General features: G+C 42.6%; 1 protein-coding gene across 1 annotated transcript in view; it reads right to left on the bottom strand.

Moving 5' to 3' along the window:
• The window catches only part of LOC126455701 (ATP-binding cassette sub-family C member 4-like), a 285,023-nt gene that overhangs the window by 203,252 nt on the left and 60,169 nt on the right, over positions 1-21,602 (bottom strand). The window contains exons 2-3 of the mRNA XM_050091469.1: positions 21,346-21,456; positions 19,782-19,886 (exon numbers count right to left, since the gene is read on the bottom strand). Of these exons, the coding sequence (XP_049947426.1) occupies positions 19,782-19,886; positions 21,346-21,456 (216 nt within the window). The remainder of the gene's footprint in view (positions 1-19,781; positions 19,887-21,345; positions 21,457-21,602) is intronic.

The raw sequence follows: 21,602 nt of genomic DNA, 5'->3' as shown, positions 1-21,602 counted from the left end.
GTAAGTATTTTCTGAAGTTCACGTCAGCGACAGAATTAAGAGCTGCAGTCTTACCTTTACGAATAGAAACTAATACTGACTTTACTTGGTTAAGATAGCCTATACAGATTTACTGATATCGTTTTTTGTTTTAAACGCTTAACTAAATCGCTTTGCTTCTTGCCATAGGTTTTCTTATATTTGACGTCTTGGCCAGGAAAGACGAATTTATTGAGTCTGCTATGTGATTTGTGTGCCTACTTATTATATTTTGATTTAGTTACGAGTAAAAATCGCTAGGAAATGGCTGTGTGCTGCTCAATACACTAGAAAGGCTAAAAGACAGCGCGGTCTCAAGAATTCAGTGAAGATCGGGAGGCGAGACTGGAAGCGGCTCTAGAACATCAGGCTTTAACTCGCACTTTGTAAACTCTTTCTGAAAGCCAGGCACGACATAACTCTGATCAAGAGTTTCATGCATTATCTCGCTCCTGGCCATAGATAGCCGTACGAAAACTGTGACGGGTATATTTAGGAATGAAGATAACAGTATACCAAGTCTGCCGCTGCAGAGACTAAAAAACGAGAACCGTGGATATCAGGCCCCTGAACATTCAAAAATATTCAGAGTGAAGAAGGCACCAGACCCTGACGGAATTGCAGTTTGGCTTTACATTGACTACGTTGCGGAATCAGTGCCTCTCCTAGCTCATATTTATCGACAATCTCTTGCACAGCGAATAAATTGGAAAAAAATTTGCATGTCACCCCTGCTCACAAAGTTGGTAAAAGGTCAGGTGCACACAGATTACACATTAATATCGCTGACGTTCTTCTGTTGTGGGGTCCTAGAACGCATTCTAACCTCAAACATTTTGATCTTCTAGGAGGAGAACAAGATTCTCTCACATAATCCGCACAGACACGGGGAAAAAAAAAACAACTTGGATCCAAAGATGAAGAGCCAGACTCTTAAGACTTCGGAGAGGTGTCAGACACAGTAACACATCGTCGACATGCAATCAAGACACGATCACAGGGCAACGTATGCGTAAGTAAAACTCGTTGAAAACGGAATCACTTGATACTGAAACAATTTTCGAAATTGAACAAGTTTCTATTCCAAACAAAACACATTAGGCTATATAAAATTTGTCTAGCATCATGCAAAAAAGTATAACTTTTTAATTATGCATGTATTTACGTATCTTTACTTCTGTACGCTAAATGTTCACTTCCTGTATATTGCACAATACAATACTAGAGTATTATACTAATTACAATAATTGATACATAATACGGTATGTCTATATTTTTACTGTAACGGTAAATTCGTCTGTTGTGGTGTATACATATAGTGCCAGTGTTTATTTGCTTTTCATTTTATTTTTTCGCCACATATCAAAGAGGGAAATCTGAATTTCCTGTTCAGATGTGTTGTTTCTACGCAGTTTTGCACTGTACCGTAGTTCCAACAGCTTTGGAGAGTGTGTGGGCCCTACAAATTGCATAACATCGTTTACGCATGTAATAGCTTCTTCAGGCGTATTAATTTTTCCAGACACATTTTGCTCCTTTTCTTCTTCCTTTGCGTTCTTCTCATCACCTTCTGCGTTGCGGATTTCTGTTAGATCTGTTGCTAAAGAAAAAGTAGAGTGAGTTGACAGAAAGACATCACTTTGACTACAGTCATTTCGACCACTTAAAATGTTTTGTTTTGAAATAATTCAGCAATTGCTGCTGCATTTTCTTCAGTTTTGATGAGTACAGAAGCGCCTTGTTCATCACCTGCAAACCCCGCTTTGTTGGAGCACTTAGTGACCGGTTCTGGCTTTATTCCCCTTACTGCTAGTCCAGTCTTATTTACTGCGTTCAAGATACTATAAAAACTGGCTTTGCATGAGCAAATGCACTTTAGACTTCTTCAACACTAAGAGTAAGAGACTGTATGAAAAATCTCCTGTAATGGGACTTGAATGTGTAAATAATCCCGCGCTCCATGTGAGGCTGGTTGCAACCGGCGCGAACTAATCCAATTACATATTTGATACTTTCGGGTGGGCGATTGCACTGTCTAGGAAAAGAGAACTTCTGGAATTCCTTTTTTCATTTTGGCATTGAAATAGCCCAGTCACTGTTCCATAATACCACTCACCATCCACGCCTTTTTATTATTTCAGCTTGTGACTGAAAGCCTACCGACTTTTGTTTTTGAAACAACTGTTTTTTTCTGTCTTTCTAATAGTCAATAGCTTCTCTATTTCACTTTACACTTTTCCACACGGCGGTATTGTGAGTTTTTCCCGGGATTTTTCTTTGCCGATGCACTTTTCACTTCGAATTGCTAGAGATTTTGAAGGCAGTGAGCGATAAAACAGTCACATTTCACAGGCTTTGAACATGTCTTCCGGATCATAATTCGTATTTAGGCTCCGCAGTATTGTCTTACATTCCGTTACTAAATTTTCCTGCACATCCTTAACTTCCTCATCTACTTCATTCCACACAATGTTGTGTCTAGCTTCGAAACTGTCCAGCCATCTTGTAGATGCATTAAACTCCGCATTCCCAAGCTCATTAGCAACTTTCAGGGCATCAATCTGCAACATGCGTCCGCGCACTTACGAGCCATTCCCACACTATCTTGTTTATTTCATCATTTCCCGTCTTCTTCGCCTTTCCTTTCATTTGCTCATTCCCTTTCACCCATTCATCCCGTATCTTATCCTTGTTTCCTATAGTTTCATAAATTTATGATTTACCGCATTTGAAACACAACATTATTTCCCATTCGCCTCGATCACTTTAATCTTTTCATTAAGTGTTAACAATATACGAGGGTCGTCCACAAAGTAAGTTCCGTTTCTATTTCTATCTTCGGCAGCGCTATGATCGCAGTTCCGAGCATGCACGGCAGTTAACTCTGGCTCAAGGAGAAGACATGTACGCCATTTTCAGATCGCTGCTGCCGACGTGTGCTTTGTAGTGCTTCTTTATAATGTCAGCTGTAATTGAAAATGCCGCTGCGTGTGAAATCAGATCTGTGATTCGTTTTCCAAATGCAAAGAAAGTTAAACCAAAGGGAATTCATCGACAAAGCTACGAGGTTTACGGACAAAATGCTATGAGTGATTCAATGGTTACAAGATGGGTCAGACTCTTCAATGAAGGACGTGATCAAGTGCACGATGAAGAACAAAGTGGACGCCCACCTGTGGTTACTGATGAACTGGTTCACGCAATTGAAGAGAAGATTTAGCACAATCGTAAGTTTACACTTAGTGCCCTTGCTATGAAAATTCCGCGAATCTCTCGATCACTAATTCATGAAATTCTTACTGAAAAACAAATTTCGAAAACTTTGCTCACGTTGGGTACCCAAAATTCTTACTGAACAATACAAAAAACAACGGATGGGCAGTGCACTTCAGTTTTTGACACGTAACAATGAAGAAAGCGATGGTATCTTTCTTGGATAGTCACGGGGGATGAAACTTTGGTATCGTACGACACCCCTGAAACAAAACGGCAATCAATGGAATTGAGGCACACTTCATCCCCAACGAGGGTTAAGCCTAAACAAATCTTGACACCTCGAAAAGTCATGTGCACCCTTTTTTGGGACAGAAAAGGCATTTTGCTGACTGATTTCTTACCACGAGGCCAAATTATCAATGCACATGGTTACTGCGAGGCCATTAAGAAATTGCGCCGCGCAATACAGAACGAGCGCCGAGGATTATTGTCAAAAAGTGTTGTTTTTTCCACGATAATGCCCGACCTCACACGGCGAATGTGGCCAAACAACTCTTACGGGAATTTCACTGGGACGCGTTTAATCATCCTCCGTACAGCCAGGACAGCGCTCCTAGCGACTTTAATCTCTTCTTACACCTAAAATCTGTCCTTGGTGGTCAACACTTCAATGATGATGACGAGCTGAAAGAACATGTCATCACAATGTTGAATACATAGGCGGCAACCTCCTATGAAGAAGACATACAAAAACTGGTGCCACGCTATGACAAGTGCCTACAAAATTTCGGAAGCTATATAGAAAAGTAGTTAGTTGTAGATTTTTGTACAATAAATATTTTTTCTGTATCTGTACACGTTCGTTTTATATAACCAAACGGAACTTACTTTGTGGACATACCTCGTATACTTTCTATTCGACATCATACTGTCTCTTAGAGTACTGCAAATAAACTGAAACTGGCAGAAAATAACACAGGCAGTACATTTCTTTGCCGGGCGGAATGGCCGAGCGGTTCTAGGCGCTTCGGTCTGGAACCGCGCGGCTGCTACGGTCGCAGGTTCGAATCCTGCCTCGGGCATGGATGTGTGTGATGTCCTTAGGTTAGTTAGATTTAAGTAGTTCTAAGTTCTAGGAGACTGATGACCTCAGATGTTAAGTCATTTTAACCAATTTTTTTTTTAAATCAAAATATCCACGGGTATGCTGCCGGTCTATAGTGTCCAACGGGCACAATATTTCGGCGATCATACATGTCGCCATCATCAGGTGAACTGACGGACTGAGCTCCTGTGAACGTGCCGGCATGGAGATCCGTACGCTATGGCTGCTCAGAGGGAACTGGGTTCGGTCGCGGCGGCGGTCGATTTAAACACCCTCCGCCCGCGGCGCGCTCCCTCCGCCGTCCGCGCCCCGCGCCACGGTCGCGCGGTGGAACAGATTGCGACGGCGTCTGAGGTGACGTCGGTGTGATGGCTCTGTCCGCCGTGGTCGTCACAACTATACCGGCAGCATACCCGTGGATATTTTGATTATCAAATACGCCGGGAGAAACTCAAGAATCACATTTTTTTTGGGTCGCTTGACCTGCTGGGCTGAATCATTGTTTAACACGTCCACTTTGAAAAATTGTAAATGACTGTGCTGGTAAACTTCTTACGTTATTTGCTTTTCAAACAACTGAGCAAAACTCAGACAGTTTTCTCTTTACTTATTCTGATCATCACTAAAAACTAATACACAATATTTCTGGCGCAACGCAATCTGACTTTCAATAATCCCTACAAAAGAGTGGCCCTGACTGACAATAACCTTTCATGAATAACTTATCTCACAAGAATCATCGTTACTCGAACTACTGCAATACAGCGAGCGCCAATACTGCCAGCTAAATAAAACTACTGATAGGCATAGTTATCAAATTGAAAAATCATATATATATATATATATAATTTTGTGACATCCAATTGAACAAATTTCCTTTTTCTGACGGACGCACGTACAGATAGTCCGCTCAAAACTCTGGTATCTCTCTCCCCACATCCACCACTGCTGGCGGCTCACCTCCAACTGCCCAACACTACGCGCTGTTCACATCCAACTGCCCAACATAGCACAAGCGAATATTTCAACAATGAGTTCAACCAGCCACAGACTGCACACAGCGCAGTCAGCGATTTTCATACAGAGCATTACGTAGCGTTACCAACATAAAAACCTAAATTGCCTACTTACATGTTTAACCCCTTTCACATAACAGCATCGACATGACAGTACAATCTTCGCGTTAAAAGTAGCGTCGTTATAGAGATGTAAATAACGAATGTATATTCTAATGCAGTAGTAGTGTATAAGCTTTATTTCGCAATATACAAGGACTTATTAATTAAATCTTAAAATTTGCATTCTGTTTCCGCATTAGACACGCTCCACTTTATACTGGGTGAGTATAATAAAAGAGCAGCTACACAGGGACGTCCCGTGTGGGCTGCAATTATCGTATGGCAGTGGAACTTGGTAGATATCCTAAAGCGTTAACACGGGACCGACTTAAGCTCAAAAACAAATTAGTTCCAGTTGTAGCCACCAGGTTCAATTCTGGCACTGTACACTGTTTGTATAACGATATGAAATTCACACTGTCCTTTGACAAGCCATAGCACGAATGAATAGTATGTCTATCGAAAAGATAACTGTTTTATGCGAACGGAAGCAATTTGAGTGCTGCAATTGAGAGAGCGTCGCTGACTGAAAGGTCTGGGGAGAGGCCCAGTGTCATCAGATGATTTAAAGAAGGTGATAATGAAATTCGAAAACACTGGTGAGCTTGGTGTGGAACCTGCAAGAGGAAGCGTCCTATCCCGGTGGAAATTGTATTGAAGAGGTCGCTGTTGGTGTAACTGACCATACAGCACATGCCCAAGGTAGTGCTAAGGCTCGTGCAGTGCAACGAGAATTGTCCATCCCATGATCAACAGTACTGAAAGCTTTTGCAGTCTGTTTTACACTGATACCTGTACAGGATCCAGACTGTGCGGAACTGGAACTGCGTCGTTCACAGCAACTATCTTGAATTTACTTTTGGTTTCTGGCACGAATCGAAAATTGACATGTGGCCAGGTATTATTCTATGGTTTTGGCGAGGCACATTTTACATTAGAGGATGGAGTGAATACACAGAACTGCAGAATTCGGGGTACTCTCAAACCGCGTGTTATGCACGAAGAGCCATTGCACTCCTCATATGTGACTGTGGTGTGGATTCCCAAGCATTTTTCCGGCCGAAGTGGCCGTGCGGTTAAAGGCGCTGCAGTCTGGAACCGCAAGACCGCTACGATCGCAGGTTCGAATCCTGCCTCGGGCATGGATGTTTGTCATGTCCTTAGGTTAGTTAGGTTTAACTAGGTCTAAGTTCTAGGGGACTAATGACCTCAGCAGTTGAGTCCCATAGTGCTCAGAGCCATTTGAACCATTTTTGAACCCAAGCATTTTTATTCTCGATCCGTTGTTCTTTGAAGAAATTACACTCAGATTGCCTGTCAAGCGAACCGTGACGGTTGCGCGTTTTCGAGACCTCCTTGTGCAACATGTGATTACTGCTTTGGAAACTACTGTTTGAAAACAGTATGACGTAACACCTCACGTCACTCTCCCACTGAAAGAACTGCTTAATGCAACCTACCAGAAAGTGTTATCTACTGACATTTTCCAGATGAATGGCCTGCAAGACCACCTGACCTAAATGGATCTGACTTCTGGCTCTGGGGGTATCTAAAGGAACGCGTTCACCAGGGACACGTTCGGTCTGTGCCTCTTCTGAAGACCAATATACAGGAACACGTTGCTCAGTTTCCAACGGAACTGCTGCGAGCAACTGTTGACCAAGTCGTTTCACGGATCCAGCAGCTCTTCGACCTCTATTGTGTTCATATTGAACAGATTATGTAAGCGGCGGTTAATAATAAAAATCAACATTCTGCCTTTGTCACTTGTTTGATCCATTCCTCTCACGTCCCGTTTCTAATTCATTACATAAGGAAACATTTCTGTACGTCTTTCTTGAATTCACAGCGCTAGATTTGCACCTGGTGGCCAAAATTGTAACAAATTTTTTTCCCAGCGTAAATCGGTTCACCATTAACGCATTAAGACACTTACCAAGCTTTGCTTCCATGCGATAACAACAACCCAGACTGGATAATTGTGAGTGGCAGCACTTAAATTATAACCACCTGGTACAAAAAAACTATATCTCTGTATAAAAGACTTGGTGTGTACCACATTCATACTAGACTGGCAGAGATGCATATTTTACTGAAGCCTGACGTTTGGTGAGGTAAGATGGCGATGTCAACAAGTTCGTACACAGTACTACTACGACTTTCTGAAACCACATTCACGCTGTCACTTTAAGAGGTGGTCTAATCAAGTTCTGCAGTGGAGCAAATAATTGCGCTCTAGTTGAGGTTAACACATACGTTGTAGTATTGTGTTATCAGAAGAAAATCAAGTTACATGTACACGCTATTAAAGCAACCGTAGTCTTCGTAAGAACACTCAAATGAATAAAGACACTTGTTATCACCCAAAAGTACCACCCTCTTCTTATAAGAGCACTTTCATAACGAGCACACTATTCTAAGAAAAGCCAAAGTTGATCAAAATGGTTAAAAACACATCATTAAGCTACGTCTGTTAATAGTAGATTTACGAAACTCCCTAAAATATACATAAAGTATTGAATCAGGGCCGGTATTTCAGATGAGACAATATTTAATATAATTATTTAGGGCTGCATATAGCACAAAATAAAAAATACGTAAGATGTTTCTAGTTATTCTTGCATTGTGACATGTTCCTTTTCTTGTATCTTCCGTCCGCTGTACGAGAAATTACAGCCAGACACGACGCAAGTATTAACCATTTTGTCAAAACTCTAAAGGTAACATAGTTATATCAGTTTTTCCCGGCTTCCTACGACTCTTTCATCAGTAAATAAACAGCTGTTTGCACGTCCTTTACGCTCGCCACCATATTGCTGTACTAAAGTGCTGGCTTCAGTGACACCAATGACACTGTATACGGTACTGCCAGTCTAGTAATATATGTCTGTGGTGTGTAAGTACTGACAGACTTTTCTCCATGACCACTCACTGCCATCCACTCCTGGTTGTGGTGGTAGATAGCTCCTGGTCTCATGCTGTTAGTATGTGAGTTTGGACGCGGTCCGTGGCAGTGGGTGAGTGTGGCAAACAAAAATTTGCGAAATGTGGAGCAATAAATGCTTTTCGGAACAGCATTACTCCGTGACTTAAAAACTTTACCATACATGTGAAAATACATTTATTATTCCATTCGTCCGACATAATACAATGTTAGAGCGGTTTCGTTATTCGGACTTTAATAACATCAATCACACTTACCGACGGTCAACAGAGATACAAAAGCAACAATCCAGATAGACTTAAAACTAAAAATACTCGTAACTAACAAATGAATAATGGAACGGTATACTACAGAGATTTCGGATATACATTTCACTTATTCTTCGCTAGTGTAATCCTTTTCATAATTTAGCACATTTTCGTCAACCACTGCAAGTATAGTATATCGGGAGGTATTGTGCAAACAAGATATATATATATATATATATATATATATATATATATATATATATATATATATATATATACTATGTGATCAAAAGTATCCGGACATCCCTAAAAATAAACGTTTTTCATATTAAGTGCATTGTGCTGTCACCTACTACGAGGTAGTCCATATCAGCCATCTCAATAGTCATTAAACATCGTGAGAGAGCAGTATGAGGTGCTCCGCGGAATTCACGGACTTCGAACGTGGTCAAGTGATTGAGTGTCACTTGTGTCATACGTCTGTACGCGAGATTTACACACCGCTACATCCCTAGGTCCACTGTTTCCGATGTATGAGTGAAGGGACACGTACAGCACTAAAGCGTACAGGCCGACCTCGTCTCTTGACTGACAGAGACCGCCGACAGTCGAAGAGGATCCTAACGTGTAATAGGCAGACATCTATCCAGACCATCACACAGGTATTCCGAACTGCATCAGGTCCACTGCAAGTATTATGACAGTAAGGCGGGAGGTGAGAAAACTTGGGTTCCGGCTGCTCATAAGTGACACATCACACCGGTAAACACCAAGCGACGCCTCGCTTGGTGTAAGGAACGTAAACACTGGGCGATTGAACAATGAAAAAACGTTGGTGGAGTGACGAATCACGGTACACAATGTGGCGATATGATGGCAGAGTGTGGGTATGGCGAATGCCCGGTAAACGTCATCTGCCAGCGTGTGCAGTGCCAACAGTAAAATTCGGTGGTGGTGGTGTTATGGTGTGGTCGTGTTTTTCATGGAGGGGGCTTGCACGTCTTGTTATTTTACGTGGCACTATCACTGCACAGGCCTACATTGATGTTTTAAGCACCTTCTTGCTCCCACTGTTGAAGAGCAATTCTGGGATGGCGATTGCTTCTTTCAATACGATCGAGCACCTGTTCATAATCCACGGCCTCTGGCGGAGTGGTTACACAACAATAACACCCCTCTAATGGACTGGCTTGCACAGAGTCCTGACCTGAAACCTATAGAACACCTTTGAGATGTTTTGAAACGCCGACTTCGTGCCAGGCCTCACGACCGACATCGATGCCTCTCCTCAGTGCAACACGCCGTAAAAAATGGGCTGCCATTCCCCAAGAAACCTCCCAGCACCTGACTGAACGTATGCTTGCGGGAGTGGAAGCTGTCATCAAGGCTAAGGGTGGGCCAACACCATACTGAATTCCAGCATTACCGATGGAGGGCGCCACGAACTTGTAAGTCATTTTCAGCCAGGTGTCCGGATACTTTTGACCACATAGTATTCCTCTCCAGCTTCATTTAAATATCATTACGTTAAGCCAGTACTACTAAACCAGAATTGGCCCTGTGTTGTTACCCGTGGTTTACTATGTCAGTGCAACATAATGTTACCGCCAGTATGGATGGAACTGGGTGAGGATCGTATAAGCGAGTATATTCACAAATGCGGTAAATTTCAAAAGTTACGGAGAAAACAGATTTTTCTAAGATAACTAAGTGTTCCTCTTTACGCATTATACTGAGGTATGTGGCAACCATGATCACCCACATCGACCCACCACGTTACACCACCATTACGTTGCATCGTGAATGAAACAATAACAACATTTTCACACATACGGTAAAGTTCGTAAGTCATGTATTATTTAGCTTTGTCTAAGAGTATTTATTGCCCCATATTAGGCGGATTTTTGCCCACCACACTCACCCACTGCCAAGCACTGCGACCAAACCATTTTACCAACAAGGTAGCTGTATTCAGAATATGTTTAATGAGATGTACGTCTGCATGCATCTCACATCTAGAATGATACTCGTGCCCTCTCCCATGTCATGTATTCTTACCCGAGTAACGCCGACTTTCTCAGCTAGTTAGCATATGAAATTGTACCGATCGCTGCGGGACTGAAATATTTGTACGATTTGGCCACATTTCTGAATTATACACGTTTCACGTGGATATTGCTCGCACGACTTTCCCGTTTTGCTGACGCATGTTGCAGCCCTCTGCGTCCGCGTTGCAGCCTGTAACAGGCCAGCGTGTAATATAACTATGTAGGCGCGTGAGGAACAGCGTACTGTAATTGAGTTTCGAATTCGGAGAGTTCGTCCACGTATGGATCACCCTGTCCTTCAGCACGACAATGCCAGACCACACACGAGCGCTGCGAGACATCTGCAACAATTCGACATTTTGGCTTCACTGTCATGGATCAACCTCCATATAGCCCAGAGTTGGTCCCATTTAATTTTCATCTGTGTCCAACATTTAAAGAACACCTTCGAGGATTTCACTTGATTAGTGATTAGGCGGTTGTAATGGTTCTTTATTTACGTGACCATTACGGCACTCCAACCCCAGTTCTCGATACCAGTAGTATCGTACTACTTTTCTGCGAAGTAACAGACATATTTTTGTGAGAATATTCAAATTTGGTTTTATTAATGTATAGGTACTCCGATGTATCGATATATTGCAGTGATATGGTTCTTGTGTGTATTCATGTCTGTGAGACTGTCATAATCTTTGGCTTACTTGTAACCGTTTTGGCACGAATGCACACAGAGCAGTCTTTGTTTTCACTTTGCAGATGTTAAGTTGTTATTTCGCTTTGACTTACTTGTAACCGTTTTGGCACGAATGCACACAGAGCAGTCTTTGTTTTCACTTTGCAGATGTTAAGTTGTTATTTCGCTTTGTAAAATAACCGTCAAGTCTTGTGTTTGGTTAAAGTGGAAATTAAATAAATGAAGATTGATACAAAACTGTTTTCTTGATGATGTGACAATTAAGAAGTATATGTGAATTTACAAGAAGTGGATCGTGAACACTGAGTCAAAAATTATTTCTGCCATACCATTGTTCTGATCTGGGATTGTTTGATCATTAAGAAGTTCCTGAAAAACGCATTTGTTAGGTCTTCAAATATTGCTAAAATACAGATCTGGACCTTCTAGCAGTCAAAGTGGAATCACCCTAGAATCAACAAGATGAGCCATAACAACTTCGAGGATCTCTACGTGGGAATCCATTCAAGATAAGTGCCAAAATTAATGACTTTTTTTACAGTGACTTCATTATTTCCATTCTAACGGTACCATCCACATTCAACAACTTTGTTGTTGCCCGATAAAGCGAACATATGCTGCGTGAGCAACATTATTAATCTGATTTCTAACCTACTTTGCAAGTAGTGGTATTGTTAGACGGTGCAAGCAGATATCTACTGCGACGACATCTACAAACAGATCTTTAATTGGGAGAAACGTATTCGTTGTCAGGATGACTATTTGAAGAAATAAGTATGTAGACCTGAAGAATAAATGTACAGAATTTTAATAATGTTGGTTTTATTTAAAAAGCTTTACGAGGTTTCACATAAAAATATTAAGAGGCATTACTTTTCAGCACGCCCTTGTATATAGCGTCTCAAAAAATATGTTCCATAATTTGATACGTGATAGTATGGACCAAAACAAGACAAAAATGTCAAGTAAACTTAGGCTTTAAAATGCATACCTTAAGAGCTGTGAGCACTTGCTCGTCGTTCCTGCTGTGAGACACATGTCTTCTACTGCAGTGTCTTTCTCCGTAACGAACGACCTACAGAACGCAGTAACCAAATGACACATTCCTCCACGTGTCCGTGGATACAGCATGCAATAAACATCTCTTAGTGCTGTTGCCGTAAACCGTATTCACAGTCCTGGGTAAGTACAGTGCATATGCTAGTTTTAATGAAACCAGTTTGTGTTTCGATAAGTTTTCGAAATGCTTTTACACTACAGTTGATGTTTGTACTTACCAGCATAGTCGAACCCTGTTATTCCTCATAGGAAATTGCAAATCTCCTTTAGCGAAGGATCAAACGTACAGGTAGTATTTAATATCAAGGAGATTACGTCGTAAGCTGTGCTCTTGCACAGTGTAGGAATAATGTGTTCTGATTTGTTATGTCACTTGTTTACTGCATTCTGTAAGTCGTTTGTAACGAGAAAGAGCTTGCAGCGGAGGCGACGTGTCTCATTATAGTAAAGGTGAACAAGTGCTCATAGCACTCAAGGTATGCTTCTTAGAGCCGGTATACACTCCAAGACAAGGGGAAAAAAAGGAGTTACGTGGAACTGTGCACCATCAATGACTTATCCTTACATCACAGCGACACGTCGACGATATTCTATGCCCCGTTTTATTGCCCTTCATGGCAAGCCATCCTGTGCTTACATTTCAGCAAGATAACGCCCGCCCGTACACGTCGAGAGTTTCTGCTGCTTGTCTTCGTTTTTGCCGAACCCAAACCCTGCCTTGACTACTAAGATCGCCGGATTACTCCCTAATGGAGAACGTTTGGAGCATTTTGGGCAGGGCCCGCCAAACACCTCGGGATTTTGGCGATCTAACGCACCAGTTGGGCAGAATTTGGCACGATCTCCCTCAGGTGGATATCCAATAACTCTGTCAATTAATGTCAAGCCGAATAATTGCTTGCATAAGCGCCAGAGATGACTTGCTCCATTTGTGGAGCTCTTTCCCTTGAATAAATTATTAATTTTTTGTGAAATTGTGATCGTTTGTTTTTCTGTACATGTACAACACATCTACCGATTTCCGTCCAATTCGGATAATTCTTCTATGGTGCGGCGGTTTTTTTTTTTTTGCCCTAGAGTGAATGCGAAGCACTTTTTTTTCTTGTTTTAGAATTTACTACCACCTCTCAGAATACGGAATTGATGTTCGCTGATGCTCCCAGGCGTCGTTTAATTGAATTCGCCAAATCTGGAAGGATGAGAGTTAATCAAACTGACGGGTTCTAGAGACCAGTTGTGCTGTATCAGCCTACTACCTGCTCCAGAAAATTGCAGAGTGATTTTCAACGAGAAATCCTTGAGTATCTGTAAGTGGAGAAAGGTATTTTAAAATGTCAGCCTACCCCCCACCCCACTCCACCCCCTCTCACGCAAAGCAGAGGACTGGATTATAGGCAACACACATTACACACCAACACCGCATAGTGCCTACACCTACATCCTGCTGCCCCTCAGGGGATTAATCAGATATAAAATTGGCCTATCGTCGCCGGGAAGCGTAAGGGAAAATTTTGTCTCTAACAACAGTTATTCGCCGTGGCGTGGTTTATGAACCCTATACGTCTCTTGTACTTATTACGCATAAGTAACGTAAAATGCATTAGTAAACAAAAAGTGCCGACATCGTATGATCAGACGACCAGCGATCAGTCCTTGAAATGATCACACCTACCACGTGTCGATGAATAGCTGACTGACACGATTCAAGGCGGAACGACCACATGAAATTAAGTGTGGGGAAACCAGACACCACACTGAGATCCATCGCAATAATAATAATGAAGCGAAATTTTCACACGCGGGCGGTCGCTTGTAAGACGCTCGTTTGTCCAAATCCTGATCATACCTCGACGGCATGGGTTCTTTATCAAGTAGTATTAACGGAAGAGGTAGAGAAGATTCAAACAGGAGCAGAACGATTCGCCATGGACTTGTTTAGTCAGAAGGTCTCTCAAACAGAGAGATGACAGATCACGATGACACGTTGGTCGGGACGTACGGTAGCCAGGTCTTTACTACCTGGGGAGGCTACAAGCAAAGCCCATTCATCATGTAAAATCTCAAAATTCCGATGATACATTTCTCAATACGAAGCAACATATTACTTCCTCAAACTTGAGGGCAATATTATAGAAATTCATGTTATTGAGTGTGGTACCAATAACCTTTCTTTCTGCGCGCCATCTACGAATGGAATAGGAAGGCGAGGAAATGATTCTGCTAGAGCGTGTACCCTCCAGTATACATCGTACAGTGACTTGGGGAGCGTAGATTTGGGTATAGATGACGTGAACCAGAAGTTCTTTGCAATGGTTGACCAGACGATCAGTCGTACAGTACACTGTTTTGAATGCCGTATCAGTTTCTTAGCTCTGTCTGATAATTTAAGCCGGCCGAAGTGGCCGCGCGGTTCTGGCGCTGCAGTCTGGAACCGCGAGGCCGCTGCGGTCGCAGGTTCGAATCCTGCCTCGGGCATGGATGTGTGTGATGTCCTTAGGTTAGTTAGGTTTAACTAGTTCTAAGTTCTAGGGGACTAATGACCTCAGCAGTTGAGTCCCATAGTGCTCAGAGCCATTTTTTTGATAATTTCAGTTTGATCTATAATATGTCTACCTCACAGTTAACAGCAGCCCTCGACACGCGTAACTACTCTCATATTCCTCTTACGGAGTACCTGCATTTGTGAGCCTCAGTTGACAAAAGTCGTGGTATATCTCCTAATATGGTGTCGGATCTCCTTTCGCCCGGCGTAGTGCAACTACTCGACGGGGCAGGGACTCAACAAGTCGTACGAAATGCCCTGCAGAAATATTCAGAAATGTTTCCTCTGTAGCCGTCCTTAATTGCGAAAGTGTTGTCGGTGCTGGATATTGTTCACGAAATGACCTCTCGATTATGTCCCCTAAATGTTCGATGAGTTTCATGCCGGGCGATGTGGGTCACCAAATCATTCGCTGGAATTGTCCAAAACGTTCTTCAAACCAACAGCGAACAATCGTGCCCCAGTGACATGATGTCGTTATTTGGGAACATGAAGTCCCTGAATGGCTGTAAATTATCTCCAAGTAGCCCAATATATCCATTTCCAGTCAATTATCGTTGCAGTTGGACCAGAGGATCTGGTTTATTCCAAGTAAACACAGCTCACACCGTTATGTGAGCCACCACTAGTTTGCAGATTGGTTTATTGACAACTTGGGTCCATGGCTTTGTGGGGATGTGCCACACTCGAACCATACCATCAGTTCTTACCAACTGAAATTGGGATTCATCTGACCAGATCACAGTTTTTCCAGGCATGTAGGGTCCAAAGGATACGGTCACGAGCCAAGGAGAGGCGCTGCAGGCGATGTCGCGCTGTAAGCAAAGGCACTCGCGTCCTTCGTTTGCTGCCATAGTCCATTAACGCGAGATTTCGCCCCACTGTCCTAACGGATACGTTCGTAATACGTCCCACATTGATTTCTGCAGTTATTTCACGCAGTGATGCTCGTCTGTTAGCATAGCAATATCAACTCTACGCAAAGGCCCCTTCCCTCGGTCCTTAAGTGAAGGCCGTCGGCCACCACGTTACCCGTGGTGAGAGGTAATGTCTGAAATTTCGAATTGGTTCAAATGGCTCTGAGCAATATGGGACTTAACATCTGAGGTCATCAGTCCCCTGGAACGTAGAACTACTTAAACCTAACTAACCTAAGGACAGCACACACATCCATGCCCGAGGCAGGATTCGAACCTGCGACCGTAGTAGTCTCGCGGTTCCGGACTGAAGCGCCTAGAACCGCACGGCCTCCGCGGCCGGCGAAATTTCGTGTTCCCTACTCACTCTTAACACCGCGGATCTGCAGAACATTGCATTCCCTAAGGATTTTTGAAATGAAATGTTCCATGCGTCTAGCTGCAACTACCATTCCGCGTTCAACGTCTTTTAATTCCTTCCGTGCGACCATAATCACTTCGGAAACCTTTTCATATGAACCACCTGAGTACAATGCACTGCCCCTTTATACGTTGTGTACGCCACACTGCCCCCATCTGCATATTTGCATACAGCTCTCCTATGACTTCGCGTCACCTCAGTGTACGTCTCGATGCGGTGTACCTCACAGCGCGCAAACTAGGCAGATTATATTAATCTAGTATTTGAGAATTCCAATGAAAGTTACACATAATTATAAACCTTAACGAAATATTTTCTCGTTACCCCTCGCCCTCTCACCCCCCCCCCCCCCCCCCCAAACTATGAAAGTTGATCGTTTACTATATTTTCACTGTTCATGCAGTGAAACTTCAGCATTATCCATGATATTTTAATTTATTGCTTTTGTACTACTAACTCTATTCTTAAGACATTTTGCAGACTGTATTCCCATATATCACTGAAAGTACCCGTAAAATTATATAACTGTACGACTTATAGTTCAGGAGATATGACGTCATTAACATTGATATACTGAAAAACTAGCTTTTACTTAAAACGGAGTGAACAGACTATATCCATCCAGCGTTTCATAGTGAGAGCACTTAGTGAGCTCCAACAAACTTTATACATAATTTCAAACCATTTCTAAACTTGTATGCTTATTGTCAAATACACTACTGGCCATTAAAATTGCTACACCAAGAAGAAATGCAGATGATAACGGGTATTCATTGGACAAATATATTATACTAGAACTGACATGTGATTACATTTTCACGCAATTTGGGTGCATAGATCCTGAGAAATCAGTACCCAGAACAACCACTTCTGGCCGTAATAACGGCCTTGACACGCCTGGGCATTGAGTTAAACAGAGCATGGATGGCGTGTACAGGTAAAGCTACCCATGCAGCTTCAACACGATACCACAGTTCATCAACAGTAGTGAATGGTGTATTGTGACAAACCAGTTGCTCGGCCACCATTGACCAGACGTTTGCAGTTGGTGAGAAATCTGGAGACTGTACTGACCAGGGCAGCAGTCGAACATTTTCTGTATCCAGAAAGGCCCGTACAGGACCTGCAACATGCGGTCGGGCATTATCCTGCTGAAATGTAGGGTTTCGCAGGGATCGAATGAAGGGTAGAGCCACGGGTCGTAACACATCTGAAATGTAACGTCCACTGTTCAAAGTGCCGTCAATGTGAACAAGAGGTGACCGAGTCGTGTAACCAATGGCACCCCATACCATCACGCCGGGTGATACGCCAGTACGGCGATGACGAATACACGCTTCCAATGTGCGTTCACCGTCATGTCGCCAAACACGGATGCGACCATCATGATTCTGTAAACAGAACCTGGATTCATCCGAAAAAATGACGTTTTGCCATTCGTGCAGCCAGGTTCGTCGTTGAGTATACCATCGCAGGCGCTCCTGTCTGTGATGCAGCGTCAAGGGTAACCGCAGCCACGGTCTCCGAGCTGATAGCCCATGCTGCTGCAAACGTCGTCGAACTGTTCGTGCAGATGGTTGTTGCCTTGCAAACGTCCCCATCTGTTGACTCAGGGATCGAGACGTGGCTGCACGATCCGTTAGAGCCATGCGGATAAGATGCCTGTCGACTGCTAGTGATACGAGGCCGTTGGGATCCAGCACGGCGTTCCGTATTACCCTCCTGAATCCACCGATTCCATATTCTGCTAACAGTCATTGGATCTCGACCAGCGCGAGCAGCAATGTCGCGATACGATAAACCGCAATCACGATAGGCTACAATCCGACCTTTATCAAAGTCGGAAACGTGATGGTATGCATTTCTCCTCCTTACACGAGGCATCACAACAACGTTCCACCAGGCAATTCCGGTCAACTGCTGTTTGTGTATGAGAAATCGGTTGGAAACTTTCCTCATGTATGCACGTTGTAGGTGTCGCCACCGGCGCCAACCTTGTGTGAATGCTCTGAAAAGCTAATCATTTGCATATCACAGCGTCTTCTTCCTGTCGGTTAAATTTCGCGTCTGTAGCACGTCACTTGCGTGGTGTAGCAATTTTAGTGGCCAGTAGTGTATTTAACACATTAACTCATTTTTGAAGCAATTAGACGCTTGAAACAGTTTTATACATGGGAGTCTAGTTCTTTAAAAAGAATCAGGGGTCAGGGGGAAAGGTAGTGTCACTCGTGTACTTCTAATCTACTTTTGGTGGTTCAATGAAAATGCGTGCAGCTTATTACACAGGTACTTCATTGCGATAGAAATCAAAAAGGGGCTCCCTGTTGTAATTATTTCGGTTCGGTTCGGTTCTCTGAGGCATGTGTAACAAGCTCGCTGGGCGGATGGCCTTTTGTGGATGTGGCATCATACCGTCGCAATATGCAAAAGATAAACGTTCCACTAAATGTGTTTCCAGTAGTCGTATAGTATTTCTTACGGTTGCAAAATTTAATAAGCCCAGTCGTGTGGCCGGCCGCTGTGGCCGAGCGGTTCTAGGCGCTTCAGTCTAGAACAGCGCTGCTGCTACGGTCGCAGGTTCGAATCCTGCCTCGGGCATGGATGTGTGTGATGTCCTTAGGTTAGTTACGTTTAAGTAGTTCTACGTTCTAGGAGACTGATGACCTCAGATGTTGAGTCCCGCAGTGCTTAGAGGCATTTGAACCATTTTTGAACCCAGTCATGTTATTGGAACCACTCTGCTAATGACATTGACTGAAGTAAAAACATCGGAGAGACGCCGCTGTATTCGACCAGCAAGGCTCCGTAACGCTTTTATAGAGTTCTGGAGACACTCCAGAGTATGCACGGAATGGAATAGTCGCTTCGGCAAGACACTCAATAAATACTTCACTCATTAACACCGAGAAAACGTCAGAGGTCACAAAGGGAAGATCATTGCCATGAGTGTTTGGTAACGGCGATGTTTTGTTCCTTTCGGTTTAGGTGAAGTTAGGACTGAAAAAAGAGATTGGAAAAAAGATAATCCTGTAGAAGTACTACAGGTTCCATTTAGGTTAGACACCTCTACAAGGAACAAATCGCCATTACTAAGCCTCTGTACATAAGATATTAAGGAGCGACGTCTATACGTAATCTAAAAAACACAAATTTTAAAAGGTTAGTTTAATTTCGGGGTCTGTCAAATCACTGCTATTTTGGTCATCTCGGCAAAGGAGACGAGATTCTGCAAGTAGGAAAATAAGAGGAATTACTGTTTATCCGCAAGAAAACTCTCGTTTTAGTACCTATATTTTCTGAATTCTAAGGTTCTGATTCAAATAAAGTCATCAGTGTCCGTTTAATCTATTCTGTATCAACTTTGATATGCATAGAAAGTCTGCTTAAATTAGATCTGAAGTTAGAATAGTTAAAATGTATGCAGTGCCCGTGAGGGACGCAGTTGACGTACCTCAAGACGCAATCGAAGATGAAGACCATGACTCCAAGCCGGATGTAATCCTTGTAGAAGCATTTTGCAATCGCTATCCACAGGTTGTGTTTCTTGTCCCATTCTCTGGAACAGTAGATACGTAAAGTTAAAACTTGAACGGTCTGCCTAAAAATGTAACATGCTGTAGAAAATAAAGACTCGAAGTCACGTAATCTAATTGTGTAACGCCTGTTGTCCCGTGCTCTCAGATTCTCAACGCTTCCACAGAAATTTGTTCCACGTTATATCAGTGTTCCGTTGCTGACATATATAAGAATCTAATATTATATATGTAGCACAGTGTGGATTTGTACAAAGGAACATCCATTTTTTAAACATGATACAATTCTTTCCATTGGCAGTAGTTGATAGGACTTTTAATAAATAGCTCCGAGAACAGGCTGAAAGGTTTGTGAAGCTTGTTGGATGTAATCTTATTAAAATTAATGTCTTTCAGACATTATAGCGACAACAAGAGAAAGGAAGTAGATTTTCAGTATAAATACGGATTTGTAGTAGGTACCTCAAGCCTTTTTATGCAATTAAATGAAGTTACAAGACATAACAGAAGTTAGACGATAGACACCTGATAATCTCTCCAAGGATAAAATACGCCTTACTGGACAATGAGACAGTCATTAGTGTTATGCCAAACGTGAATAAGGTAGTTAACTCTTATCCGATGTTCTGTGTTCGATGAACTGCATTAACTATTCTTTGTCTGTTGTTCCAAATCAGCTGCCATTACAGTCGAAAACCACGATTTTTGATGCAACTCAACAAGAAAAATAAATTACTCGAACCAGTCAAGTGGTCACTGAAGGAGAAGAGGTTCTTCATGTGAGGCAGGTACGATAAAACGTAGCAGAAGATCTACATTAAGTCGTTCACAGACGCGTGAATGAAATTTACAGAATGCGCCATCACCGTCTTCCCATAAATAAAGCATACGCCATAGTTGAAAAATTTCTACATACTGGGTATCTCTACGAACTAAAATAATCCACACACAGTACTCTGGAGTAAGAAACAGTGTAAAATACAGTCAATTTTGCGAAATCAAAAACGTGTTCCACAGTCGGAAGACGGTTATGTGTGTCGCAAACGCGGGATTTAAAGACGTAAGAAAGCACAGTAGCTCTCGCGTGAAACATGTTTACCATCTACTGACTCTACTGTTACTAGTCATGCAGGATGCATTTGAAGAAATAAAGCAAGACACTCTGAATATAGCACGTAGGTGGTTAATCAGCTGGGTAACAGAAGGAAAGAAGACTACTTGGTGTTTTAAAGAAACCGACTTTATAAAAAGTCTCTATTCCTCTCTATGTGTGAAAACGGTAACAAGAACTTCAAAAATCAACAGTGTGTTGACAAAATTCACAGAATTTCTTGTTAATGAAAATACCTGTAGCAGATAAATTAATGACGTTTATTGAACAGGAAATGTTTAATAACACCTGAGACAGATAAAGGTAAGAGTGATCAACACAGAAATATATGTGGTGGAGAGCCTTTCCAAAGGTCAAGGCAGTATACTCACTTTTCTAAGCTGTCACCAAGGGGTGCAGAATAGTCTTGGTCCAGCGGGTCGCACAAATCCTCTACCTCCAGATCACGGGTGTAGCCTTCGCGGAACACGGGCAGCGTCCAACTGGAACAGACGCCGAGACTGTCAGTGAAGCTCAGAAAATGTGGCATGAAAATGCAGTGTTACTGAATCGCTCAACGCAACGATTGTAGTGCTGTGTAGCACCTTTAATGTCTTTAATTAATAATCCAGAGTTATGCTCAGCGACC

Source organism: Schistocerca serialis, chromosome 2 (assembly GCF_023864345.2).
Source record: "Schistocerca serialis cubense isolate TAMUIC-IGC-003099 chromosome 2, iqSchSeri2.2, whole genome shotgun sequence".
Classification (NCBI taxonomy): Eukaryota; Metazoa; Arthropoda; class Insecta; order Orthoptera; family Acrididae; genus Schistocerca; species Schistocerca serialis.
Note: the sequence above shows the minus strand (reverse complement) of the source record. Positions and strands in the feature narration are given on the sequence as shown.